The following is a 13,647-nucleotide window of genomic DNA, read 5'->3' on the forward strand; positions in this document are numbered from 1 at the left end:
GTTAGGTATTGTGATGCTTGGAATTGCCATGCTGAGGTCCCTTTGTGGATTCCAGTCCTGGTCCTTACCTTTAAGGCTTTCATAGTTTACTTCCCACTCTATCTGCTCCACTATCTTATTCTTATTTTGTCAATTATCCCTTTATCAGGGGCGGCTCTATGTATTTTGCCATCCCAAGCACGGCAGTCAGGCGGCTTTCGGCGGCATGCCTGCGGGAGGTCCGCCAGTCCCGTGCCTTCAGCGTACCTGCCGCCGAATTGCCACCAAAGCCGCGAGACTGACAGACCTCCCGCAGGCATACCACCGAAGGCAGCCTGACTGCCACCCTCATGGCGACCGGCAGGCCGACCCCTGCGGCTTGCCGCCCCAGGCATGCGCTTGCTCCGCTGGTGCCTGGAGCCGTCCCTGCCCTTTGCACCACCACCAAAGCCAGCATCCATTACCTATTTGTCAGCTTTGTCTCAAACATCTTTTTGCTCTCTCCCATGTTCCTCATGTGTAGGATGCTACCCTAAATTTTTTTTTAAAAAGTGATAAAATCCATAAAGCTATTTCAACCATGATACTTAGGGAACACTATTAGCTGATACTGGCTAGGAAAATCATTAAGCCAACCTCCTTATTTATCTCAATTAAGCAAACAACACAACCCTCTAGATCTACAAATAGAGCATACAGCAGGGATCGACAACCTTTGGCATGCGGCTCACCTTGGCGGGCCTGGCCATTTTGTTTATCTGCCGCGTCAGCAGTTTTGGCCAATCGCGGCTCCCACTGGCTGTAGTTCGCCGCTCCAGGCCAATGGGGGCTGCAGGAAGCAGCGGCCAGTACATCCCTCATTCCACGCCACTTCCCGCAGCCCCCATTGGCCTGGAGCGGCGAACCACAGCCAGTGGGAGCCGCGATCGGCTGAAACTGTCGATGCGTCAGGTAAACAAACCGGCCCGGCCCACTGGCGAGCCACGTGCTAAAGGTTGCCGATCCCTGGCATACAGCTAATTTATGTAAAACAGACTTGTATCATAGAATATAAGGGTTGGACGGGACCTCAGGAGGTCATCTAGTCCAACCCCCTGCTCAAAGCAGAACCAATTCCCAACTAAATCATCCCAGCCAGGGCTTTGTCAAGCCTGACCTTAAAAACCTCTAAGGAAGGAGATTCCACCCCCTCCCTAGATAACCCATTCCAGTGCTTCACCACCCTCCTAGTGACAAAGTTTTTCCTAATATCCAACCTAAACCTCCCACACTGCAACTTGAGACCATTACTCCTTGTTCTGTCATCTGGTACCACTGAGAACAGTCTAGATCCATCCTCTTTGGAGCCCCCTTTCAGGTAGTTGAAAGCAGCTATCAAATTCCCCCTCATTCTTCTCTTCTGCAGACTAAACAAACCCAGTTCCCTCAGCCTCTCCTCATAAGTCATGTGCTCCAGCCCCCTAATCATTTTTGTTGCCCTCCGCTGGACTCTTTCCAATTTCTCCACATCCTTCTTGTAGTGTGGGGCCCATATTACCCTTATCTCCTCCATTTGGTTGGTTCCCCACTGATTCCATTTCATATGGAATTAAGATTAGATTCCCTTGGGGACAGGAATTCTGTTTTACTATGTCTGTACAGAACATGGCATACTATGGCCCTGATTTGGTTGAAGCCTCTGTGAGCTGCTGCTGCTACTACTAGGAATACAATTGTTTGACTTCTAAAAATAAGCTAGTTTATCAGGTTACATGCTGTTTCTCATCTTCTATTGGTACAACCTTCCTTAAAGCTTTTAGAAGTGTAATAATAAAATGATTATTAAGAGAAGTAAATTATATATGTTGATTATTATTCAATAATACCCATGGGTGTGCTAAACATCTTACAGCAACATATGAATGCAGCCTCTTTGATGCAGAGTTTGCACCCTAGTTTCCAACATGAAATGTTATAGGACAAATGAAGCTAAGGAAAAAGGAGAAATACCCAGTTACAATGACAGTATTACATGAGGACTTGGAATTGAAATGTACACATCACAAAGTTTAGTTACTCCCATTTAATTTAACATTTAAATAGCATTTTTCATATTCCATGGTCTTAAACAGTCCACATACAACCAGGACCGGCTCCAGACCCCAGCGCGCCAAGCGCGCACGTGGGGCGGCATTTTGTCGGGAGGGCGGCAGGCGGGTCCGGCGGACCTTCCGCAGTCATGCCTGCGGAGGTCCGCTGGTCCCGCGGCTCCGGTGCACCTCCCGCAGGCATGACTGCTTGGGGCGGCTAAATTCCTAGAGCCGCCCCTGATGCAAAGAGGTGGGGTGCAAACACTGATAGCATGTTACACAAGAACTTTACAAAGCTTAGCCAAATCTTTGCACTTCCTCTGTGAGGTGAGTAAATAATATTAATCCAAATTCATCCCTAATATAACTCCATTGAAGCCATTGGAGTTACACCAGGAGTAATTCTTTCCAAAGTCCACACCGTGGGTCATATTAATTGGTAGTGTAAATAATTACTACAGTGTAAATTAATTCTTTTGGGGGATAGAAAGACAGAATTAATTCTTCTGGGAGGGATCTGGGGTTGAGAGGAGAGAGCAAGCAAGAAGAAATTAATCTATAGTCCAGTGGTTAGAGTACGGAGATAGGAGAGCTGGGATCCAGTCCCCCTGCTCCAAGGACTATTTTTACTATTTATCCAAAGTAAAACAATTTTAAAAAAGAGACATTATTCTGCCCCCATCAGAATATCCCATGGCTCAGTGATTAGAGCACACTCTTGGGAGATGTGGAAGACTCTTCTTCAAGCAAAGGGGGAAATTGAACCTGGGTCTCCCAAGTGCATGTTCTAACAAAAGCACTAGACTAGAAGTTATAAGGTGAGCACTCCTGAATTTTGAATGGGGTTTGATCCAGTGGATGGGCTCTGAGCACACCTACCAGCTCAAGCCCCACAGGCAAGATAGGCACTCCTCAACCTATCTTTTCCTGGTTTGGGAATCATGCTGGGGCTTAGGCAAGAGATAGGCATCCAGTGCATATGCCCACAGGCAGAAGCTTAGGGCTTTTCTACATGGTGTCAGGAAAGTGCTCCTGCCTCCTGCAAACTACCTTTTAGAATGTGCCAGCAGGGCAGTTAGAACATTCTACAAATCACACCCCTCCATAGCCCTTTGCTGGCACCATGTAGACAAGACCTTAGGCACCTACAGAACTTTTATCCTAAAAATGTAGGTGCCAAGTGAATTTAGGCACCTACAGCAATTGACAGCAGCCAAGCAGGGGTTTTGTGGATCACAGTGGAGCCTAAAACTGGGATTTAGGTACCTGACTGTGGGGTATGATGCCTAATTACCTTTGTGGAGCTGGGTCTATTTTCCCAGAACCAAGCAAAGCAGAGTGCTTCAGTTCTGTTTACTGCTTTAAAATGCTGGTGTGGCCTTTGGCAGCCATTTCTTCAACCTATTTGCCTTTTCAATATACTCAGAGCAATAAATATATTACTTGTGATCAGGATAGTTGTATTAACAAATACTGAGTACATAAACTTCTTCTGGGCATTTGAGATAATAGTTGTTTTGAACAGCAGTCACATTGCCCACGGAAAGGTTAGGAAAACACCATCAAATCACTAAAGGAAGCATCTGGCTAACTACATTAAAAACAACAATCTGACATTAATAAAACACCACAATTTATTTTCCAAGTTCATGAAGGCGTTTAGCGCCAGGAACATACAAAGAAGCCCAAAGGAACACCAGCCTCTGACACTTCATGCCACACTCCCAGTGGGCATGATATATTACTTTTCAGAGAGATGTCACAAATATAACATACACTATTGGAATAAATACTCAAAATAGCAGGATTAGTTTGTATTAATTGCAGATCACATTCATGTTTACTCTCAGGTATCCTTGGTTACTTAATTTGAAATCATCAAAGGCACCTAAGGGAGTTAGGCAGATAACTTCTGCTGAACATCAATGGAAGTTTGATTATCCCAACCTTCCTTTTCCATGCTGTCAGCATACTGACAATTAGTCTCTACATAAGGCAATGATGAATGGATATAGTTTGCAAATTTAGCACCACCAATCCTGATATTCACATCAGATCTGCATTTAATCACATGTACACTCCTGATAAAAACAAATGCTTCACATAAGTCACATAATCTTGTGTAGTCTAGTTATAGTTTAGGTCAGAAATTAATATGGCCTTGGGAGCCACTAGAAAGGCTGGGATTAGAACTCAGCTATTCCTGCCTCCTAACCTATTCTCAGTCACTAAACTAAGCTGCTGGTTGCTGGGTTTGTTTTGCTTTTAGCAATAAAAATACCAGTCTTCTTTAATCTGTATTACAAGCATTTTACATTATTAATCAATTTGCTTGTCTCTGTTATGAAGCCATAAAAGTGAACATGTCTAGGATGTGGTTGGGCAGATTAAGCTGATCGCATTGAAGTGGAGGATGCTATAATTTAAAACACATTAAATTTTAGTTTATTTTCAGAGCCAGATAGTAAAATTTATTATCATTTGTCCCCAGAAACTAATAAAACACTGAGACAACATATAGGGGAAAGTCTGGTGTAGGCTGTCAAAAATGCATTAAGAGGTTAGTTATTAAGGTTTACTCTGAAGCAAATAGTTACTCAGAGCATGTTGAATTATGATGATCACTTACTTAATAATGAATGCAGGGAGTGGAGAAATATGTTAAACTGTGGAGAATTAGGGTGTGGGGTTTTGAGGCTGGGCACATTTCAACTCTATTGCATCAATTGTTCCTCAAAATGTAAATATACCAAAAGTAGTTAAGGTTTCACTTCCTGGCACAAAAAGTCAGAATTTCCTGGAAAATATGCCCTCTTTATTTGCTCCATTCAAGACTCTCTCCTTACCTTTCTGCCAATGGTGTCTTTAAACTTACTTCCTTTTGTCTATGTGAGAAAGCTGCAATGCTATAACTTGATTATGCCAAGCATGCTATCAATAAATAATAAATATTAATAATGTATCTAGCCATGTGGACTCCAATTCCTCCTGTTTCCAATCATTATTAACCTACTGCTGATGCAACAGACAACAGGATCATGTTTCCAGCGGCACGTCAAATACATGGACAAAATCTTGACTTGATCTGTAGCAGTTTATTAGCTAATCTCAAAATAAGATATTGGACCATAAAGTAGAGTCACTTGTAACACACAGACACATAACCAAAAAGTCAGTGATGGAATTATTTAAGGAAGGGAAGAGAAAGGTATTGCGAAGAGGGGATGTTTATATTTGATCTCTCTCAAAATTCACATTTCCTGAAATCTCTCTGGGAAGGAATATGTCAGGATAATTATTTTTCAAACAGCAGCCAGGAAGTCTAAGATACTTCTATTTTAAAAAATATTAACAAACAATAAATATTTTGAAAATAATAGCGAAAAGGCTATAAATGCTTTCTTTATTATTTTATCTTACCCATCTAGTGGAAACTACTTTTCATAGTGTAAGGGTATGTTGCACCATTACCAGCCTCAGGCATTTTTTAAAATGTAATTTAAAGTGAATTATCAAAATTGAAGGCATTCAAGCACATCTAGGGGAATGAACTACTAACCTACTGATTCACAGCATTTGTGTTTTATTACTACATTGGGTATTTATATGATTAAGAACAATTCAAAAGTGTAGATTTTAAATTTTGGGACAGATGTTTTGGGAAAGCCAGCCCACCATAATTTCTTTGACTTTGAGCTAAGAAATCCTTAATGCTAGACACATTTAACATACATTTATACTTTACAAAACAAATCATTCAAAGCCTCCTCTCTGCACCCTTTCACATCTCATTGAATAACCATGCAGCAGACCAATAAAATTTAAAATCACCAGACAAAAATCCCATCATAAACTGCTTCAGTCCTCCACAATGCCTTCTTCAACAAGTAAGCTTGGGAGCATGCCTGAAGCTCTACAGCCTCAGGCCATTTTGGAATGAAGGGAGGGGAGGAATTCAGAGCACTCCAAAGGAAAAGATCCCTCCCAACCCCGGAAAAGTGCTCTGCCCGCAGTTATCTCCTCTATACCAAAGAGGGATCCAACTTAGGAACCTCTGAAGATTTCAGTGGTGAAAGTGGAGAAATTTCAGTATGTCACTTTGTAATGTATGAAATTTTACCAGGACTAGCACCGGCAAAATTTAGAAAAGACAAATGTGAGGAAAAGCTTCCATCTTAACAATATTTAATCTTGGAGAAACATCATAAACTAGGGCTAGATACTGCAAACTCTTATTCATGTGAATAGTTCTTACTCACTGAAGTAGTCCTGTTGGCTACTTCTTGGAATAAGGAATATTAGTGAGTTGGGGTTGTAGGATCTAGTCCTTATATTGTCAACATTTATCTTTTCTCGTGAGTGGCTAAAGTGGTTGTCTCATTTTCAATGGCAGTTTCACACATTTAGGTGTACGCAGTCTTACAGATAAGAAAGGTCAAGATGAATATTTGCCAAAATTTATCATCAGAATGACTAAGATTATTCTCTGTGTGTAGCGGGTGTCTTTCAGATACCCTTACACTGAATGCCTGCTACTAACAATAGGCAACAGTCACTGGAAGGGGGAAAAAATTGATTTACTACATATTAGATTCAAGTTGGGGGTTAGAGTTTTTTCCCCCCTGAAGGTGAAGAAATGTATCATTTCTCTTTGCATTGAAATTATGGTAAGAGGTCAGGTTGGTAGATTGATCAGTGTAAATTAAGAAAGGAAGCTAAAATTTTCAGAGAGCTGAGACTGACACCACAGTATTGATTCCATTTGAGTAATTAGTAGTTTATAAAATTGCATCTCTGTGAAAGTAAGTAATCAATCTTACTAGACCACACATTTGTTGCATTTCTGTAATGGATACAATAAAACTCCAACAAAAGGAAGTTTCATAATGAATGTTGTATTGCATTAAGTGTAACCCTCTTACCGAGATCATCAACACTGAGAAATTACATAGACCTATAGATTATAGGGCCAGAAGAGATGATTGTGATCATCTAGTGTGACCTCCTGTCTAACGTAGGACTTTCCTGATTTAATTATTGTTTGAACTAGTGCATATATTTAGGAAAAGCATCCAACTTTGATTTTAAAATTGCCACTGATGAAAATTCAGCACAATCATTGGTAACTTGTTCTAATAGTTAATTATCCTCACTTAAAAATTTGCACCTTATCTCCAAATTTGTCTCAATTCAGCTTCCACCCATTGGATCTTGTTCTACCTTTGTCTGCTAGAATGAAGATGCTATTATAAAAATTATCATCTATGTAGCTACTTATAAACTGGGATAAATCACAACTTAACCTTCTCTTTGTTAAACTAAATAGATTGAACTTCTTGCAACTACCACTATAAAATGTTTTCCTTTAATCATTCAGATGCCTCTTCTCTGAACCCTCTCCAAATTATTCACTCCAGCCTAGATCTGCAAAGGTATTTAGCAGGGTGGATTTGATTTGAATCACTAGTTAGGAAGACTTAATTTAGTCATGGTTTTCTACATAAAAGTGCATTCTTGTGGGTGGTTATAACCTTAATACATATACTTCACAACTCACAGATAGATGTAGGTTTCGTTTTTAGAAGGCACACACTATCCATTTTTAAAGTAATTTATTTTGAAAACTTTTCAGATTAGTTTTATAGCTGTATCAGAAAATGAATGATTATTTGGTTATTTCATTTACCAAAGGTAATTGAAGCAGATATTTATGACGTCATTGGGAGGCGAACTATCGCCAATTCAACAGGTTAATCATTAATATTTGGAGGATTTTCTTGCCATGCTGTATTAGGAGGAGAACATCACCAGACAGACATTTAAATTGCTTTATTTAACTAAAAACAACAACATTAAGTATTCTGGATTTTTTTCTTCAACAGCAAACATGTAATATTTTAACAAAACAAGAATATGTCTCTCCCTTCTAACATTTATCTCCAGACTTCTTCTCCTTGTCCAGATCTATTCCACTCCCAACAATCTTCTATTCATTGAACTTTTTGAAACTTTCCACTTTTAGAGAGAGGTAAGGGATTGACTCTGTGTACACAAATTTGCAGAGGGACAATAGAGTTGAGGTCTGTTATTTCTCACCTCTATATATTATTTATTTAGAAATATTTTTGCTGTTAACAAGCATGTTACCTCTGGAGACACAAATCCACAGTTTGAGAACTGCAAAACTAAGCATCCCTGATGGTATCTTCTAAACCAGGGGTCGGCAACCTTTCAGAAGTTGTGTGCTGAGTCTTCATTTATTCACTCTGATTTAAGTTTTCGTGTGCCAATAATAATTTTAATTTTTTTACAAGGTCTCTTTCTATAAGTCTATAATATATAAATAAATTGCTGTTGTATGTAAAGTAAATAAGGTTTTTAAAACATTTAAGAAGCTTCATTTAAAATTAAATTAAAATGCAGAGCCCCCCAGACTGGTGGCCAGGACCCGGGCAGTGCCACTGAAAAATCAGCTGGTCTGCCACCTTTGGCACGTGTGCCATAGATTGCCTACCCCTGTTCTAGACTTAGCACTGAGTCCCATTGGGTAGATAGAAAGGTTAACCTAAATAATCTATACAGAAGCCTGTGGAACCTCATAAAATTGAGTCCCTGATCCATGAACTATTGGAACTCATTTACAAAACTTTTCTTAAACCTTACATGAATATGAATATATTGTCTCATACTATAGAATTAGAATTTATAATCCCTATTCCATGATGAGATATCTTTGAGCTATAATGTATCTTAATTAAAACTATCTTTAGATAGGTTTTTTCCTCAAAAAGCATTTAATCAAAAAATGATTTAAATAAAAAAATCCGATTTTTTTAATTAAAAAATCATTGATTTTTATCCATCCTGGTATTTAGGCGTCATGACACTGAGCATCATGATGCTGAGAAATTCACAGGAACAACACTGCAATTCACAAAGCCCAAGTTAGGTGCCTAAGCTCCCATACAACGAATAGGGATGAAAAGCACCTTAGATTTTGATCCACAAAGCCAGCATGATAAGTAGTGAACTGTCTAAGCGAGCCAATGGGAGTGACTGACAAGAGGTGCATGTGTGTGGTAAGCTCCACCAGATCTCAGACACAGAAGCCTAAATCCAAGCAGCAGGGAAGCATCTATCTCTATTTACAATCCACAAACCATGGGAAGATAGGTAATTGGCTGGCCAAGTTTTGTGCAGGGTCCAAAACAAAACGGCAGGGGGAGATGAAGGAGGCACTCCTTTGTAATCTTTAGCCTAGTGGTTAGGATACTTGCCTGAGACATGGAAAGCCCCTCATTCAAGTCCCCCCACCCCTTACTGAGTGGGAGAAGGAATTTGAACAGGGATCAGCCACCTCTTTGATGAGTGCCTAACCACTAGCTACAGAGCCATTTTAACACTTTCATTGGCCCAATTATTAAGTGGAACATAAGAATGGCCATACTGGATCAGACCAAAGGTCCATCTAGCCCAGTATCCTGTCTTCCAACTGTGGCCAATGCCAGGTGCCCCCGAGGGCATGAACAGAACAGGTAATCATCAAGTGATCCATCCCCTGTCACCCATTATCAGCTTCTGGCAAACAGAGGCTAGAGACAATATCCTTGCTCATCCTGGCTAATAGCCATTGATGGACCTATCTTCCATGAATTTATCTAGTTCTTTTTTGAACCCTGTTGTAGTCTTGGCCTTCACATCATCTGCTGGCAATGAGTTTCACAGGTTGACTGTGCATTGTGCAAAGAAATACTTCCTTTTGTTTAAGAACGGCATTAATGCAAGAGATTGAGGGAGACCCACCTCAGACTATTCCACAGCCTAGTGGATAGGGCACTCACATGACAGGTGGTGAATCCCTGTTCATAACTTCCCTTCTCCCCACCCCCAAAGGAATGGGCACTGGAACCAGCCTACAGGAGTACCCTGTCTACTAGCCTAAATGGTATAAGGGAGATCCTCCTCATCCCACCTACAACTGTTTTGTGTGAATTTACCTGAGACATCCAATCTAGTCAGCAGCTTCTGAAATTGCCTACAGGATTAGGTCCCCAGATATGCCTTATGCAGCCAAACACCTATCTTTCCCTGTTGGCAAATCAGTCTGGGGCTTACATGGGAGGTTGCAGTCTGGATGCCTATCATGAGGCTGCAATGCATATGCCCAGCAGCAACAATTTAGGCACTGAGTGAGTTTAGGCACCTACAGGGTTAGGAAGCAACCAGACAGGAGTTTTGTGGATTGCAGTAATGTGTGAAAATGGGTCTTAGGTGTCAGAGTACCTTTGTGGATCTCACCCATCCTTCTTGAATTGTGGACACCAGACTTAGACACCGTATTCTAGTACAGTCACACCACTGCCAAATACAGAGGAAATATAACCTTCCTACCTGATATTACCATTTATACATCCAACAACTGCACAGAAATTAAAGCCCATGTAACGGTGTGGCACCCACCTCTCACAAGCATCCCCTTTTGATCAGATGTGTCTACAGTTTTTCAGTTTATGATGAACCCTGTCGGTGGTTTCTCAGGCAGTTTTTCAGTGACTCGGCCCTCTGCCCTAGTCACATACACTGTATGGGAAACAGAACAAAGCCCTTCCAGGGAATACAGTCTTTAACTTGTCCCAGCCCTGGTATAGGGCCATATCCCCAGGGATTCCTCTCTGGAGACAGTATCTTCCTGCAGTCCTCCCTGGGCTTATTCCTTACTCAGTCCCAGCAGCCAGCCAAAAACTCCTTCTTTTCTCCCCTGCTCCCTACCCACACTGAGATGTCTGTGGTCCTGCTGCTTTTTCAGTCAGCCAGAATACAGTCCTCTCTCCTCCTGTTCCAGGCAGCAGCTGACTCACATAAAAGGAGCTGCAGTCAGTCTTCTGGCCTTGATTGACTGCTTCCTGCAACCACTCTAGGCCAGTTAGAGGACTTCTCTACTGATCATATCTGGGATAGGGTGCGGTAGGACCGAGGCCTCCAGGCCTAGTCCACCCCATCAGACCCTGAATTACAGCAATTCAAGCATGAAGGATGAATGAGGGAGTGAAAAGACATTGATTAAATTGCAGAATAATGTGCATGTATGGTATTGATTAAAGGAAACTAAGAAGGACCTACTGCCTTACAATTAGAGATAGTCAGAAATGTTTGACTGAAAAAAATTTATATTAAAAAAGAAAAAAAACAGCCTTTTTCACAAATGAATTTTTCATGGAAAATTTAGAAGTAAAAATTATCACTTTTTGCAAAAAACTGGGTGTCTAACATGCTTTCAATTTTTTATGGAATGCTATCAAAATATTATTGAGGTGGTTACACAGGTTTTTCATTTATAAAAAAACAGTTTTTCAAATTTGCAAAAAGCATTCAGAAAAAATAGGATCCATTTTGAACAGTTCAGAACAAAAAGCATTTCAAAATTTTGCAGTTTGTCATGCAAATGCTTTTTTATTTTTCATCTATCTCCTATTATAACATAGCCATACATTTTCCAAAGTTGTTGTCAACACCTTTATGTCCAGTAGCTTGGGGCCTTGGAAATCTCAACAGCAGCCCTGGAAATATAGGTGAGCATCAAGAAATTAGAAACTACCAAAGAGTGACAAGAAAACAGAGGATTCTATATATTTTTACTGTTAAAATCATTTTAAAATCCACAGCAAAGCAAACAAGGGAAGGGAGCATATCTAAAATCTATACCACAGGATGACAGTTTTGATACCTCTCAACAAGCCTGGCTGAACTGAATTTCCCCACCTAAGCATGCATATTTTAGAAGACAAAATTACATCTTTAATAAGTAGAAAATACTTCATGCTTTTTAAAAAAAATCTAATAGAATAAAAAAAACAAACTCTGAACTATAAAACAGTGCATTCAAATAGCCCATATGTTGTTCACACATTACTAGACTGTTGGGGGATGATTTTACTTTTGCACAGAACTAGAAGGCTTTGAGGAAAGACGGTTCTCCTTTAAGCGTTGTCTGCTGTCACACTTTAGGTGCAATTCAGCTCAGTGAGGTTTTGTCATCACTATATTGTGGACACAGGCCCTTGCGAAGTCATAGAATCATAGAATATCAGGATTGGAAGGGACCTCAGGAGGTCATCTAGTCCAACCCCCTGCTCAAAGCAGGACCAATCCCCAACTAAATCATCCCAGCCAGGGCTTTGTCAAGCCTGACCTTAAAAACCTCTAAGGAAGGAGATTCCACCACTTCCCTAGGTAACCCATTCCAGTGCTTCACCACCTTCCTAGTGACAAAGTTTTTCCTAATATTCAACCTAAACCTCCCCCACTGCAACTTGAGACCATTACTCCTTGTTCTGTCATCTGGTGCCACTGAGAACTGTCTAGATCCATCCTCTTTAGAACCCCCTTTCAGGTAGTTGAAAGCAGCTATAAAATCCCCCCTCATTCTTCTCTTCTGCAGACTAAACACTCCCAGTCCTGTAATCCATTTAAAACTCATACAGTTCCACATCACTAATAAAAGCAGATTTTTTCAGAGCATTATCTGAAGGAATTTGCCAGTATCCTTTAAATAAAAAAAAGCTGATATAGTTAGCTTTTCTTAAGATATGCAGCATATCATCAATTCTAGGCATAGGATAAGCATCTGACACCATGACAGCATTGTGTTTCCTATACTCAACCAAAAACCGTAGTGTTGTCTGTCTTAGTAACAAAGACCACAGGTGATGCCCAAGGGCAGAGTCTGTAATCATTCCCAGGGCCAGCATGCTCTGCATCTCTGTGCAAGTTTGCTCTTGTACCTTGCCAGTGGTACAGTAGGCCCTGCTGGGAAGTGGCTGTGATCCTACAGTAACAATCTTATGAGTTAGTAAGTGAGTCTTCCTGGGCTTGCTAGAAACACTTTTCTGTACTGCAAGCACACAGACAACACCTTTGCTTTCTCAACTTATATTAACTCACTGTAGATATTGAGGCTTTCCAGAGATGAGCCAGTTTGGCATTCAGCCATCAAATCAATGAAGAGATGTGCCTCAGTTTCCTTTTCTACACAACAGATTATGTTTACCATGTCTTTTCTCCTGTGATCAACTTGAAATCTGTTTACATGCACCAGCTGCATGGCAGCATTACTGTGAAGTCTTTTGCCATGTATGTACATTCAGTTACCTCTTCTATCATTTCAAAAGGTCCCTTCCAGGAGTTTTGCATTTTTTCACAGGGATAAATAGCAACACTAAATCTCCTACTTCAAAGAGCATTTACAACTATATTGGTCACGCCTTTTGTTTGGCCTGACTGTCCCTGTGGTGACTCTGAACGATTTTCAGCATGTCCTTTAACTCTTGCCTGAACCTTTGTACATATTCAGCTATAGGCTACCCTTCTGTCTCAGTATCTCCTTCCCAGCAGTCTCTGGTAAGATCTAGGAGTACCCTCAATTTCCCTCTGTATAGAGAGGGAAATGGGCCAAACTGTTTATAAGGAAGTGCCCCAAGAATCTACAAACAACAGTGTAACATTTCATCCTAATCTTAGTCCCGCCATACGTCCTCAGTGTTGATTTCAGTGTCCCACTGAACCTCTCCACTACACCATTTGTCTTTAGGTGATATGGGGC

General features: G+C 40.7%; 1 protein-coding gene across 5 annotated transcripts in view; it reads right to left on the minus strand.

Moving 5' to 3' along the window:
• The window catches only part of MGAT4D (MGAT4 family member D), a 134,799-nt gene that overhangs the window by 111,248 nt on the left and 9,904 nt on the right, over positions 1-13,647 (minus strand). The window contains exon 3 of one of the 5 annotated variants that reach the window (XM_045019638.1): positions 11,561-11,605. The exons of 2 other annotated variants lie outside the window; for them this stretch is intronic. Coding sequence is in view for 1 of the 3 variants with exons in the window: in XM_045019635.1 (XP_044875570.1) it covers positions 10,509-10,521 (13 nt within the window). In the remaining 2 variants the exon portion in view is untranslated. Of the gene's footprint in view, positions 1-10,508; positions 10,629-11,560; positions 12,223-13,647 lie in introns of those variants that run through there. 2 more of the 5 variants (XM_045019635.1, XM_045019639.1) reach the window with 2 other exon arrangements.

Source organism: Mauremys mutica, chromosome 5 (assembly GCF_020497125.1).
Source record: "Mauremys mutica isolate MM-2020 ecotype Southern chromosome 5, ASM2049712v1, whole genome shotgun sequence".
In the NCBI taxonomy this organism is placed as follows: Eukaryota; Metazoa; Chordata; order Testudines; family Geoemydidae; genus Mauremys; species Mauremys mutica.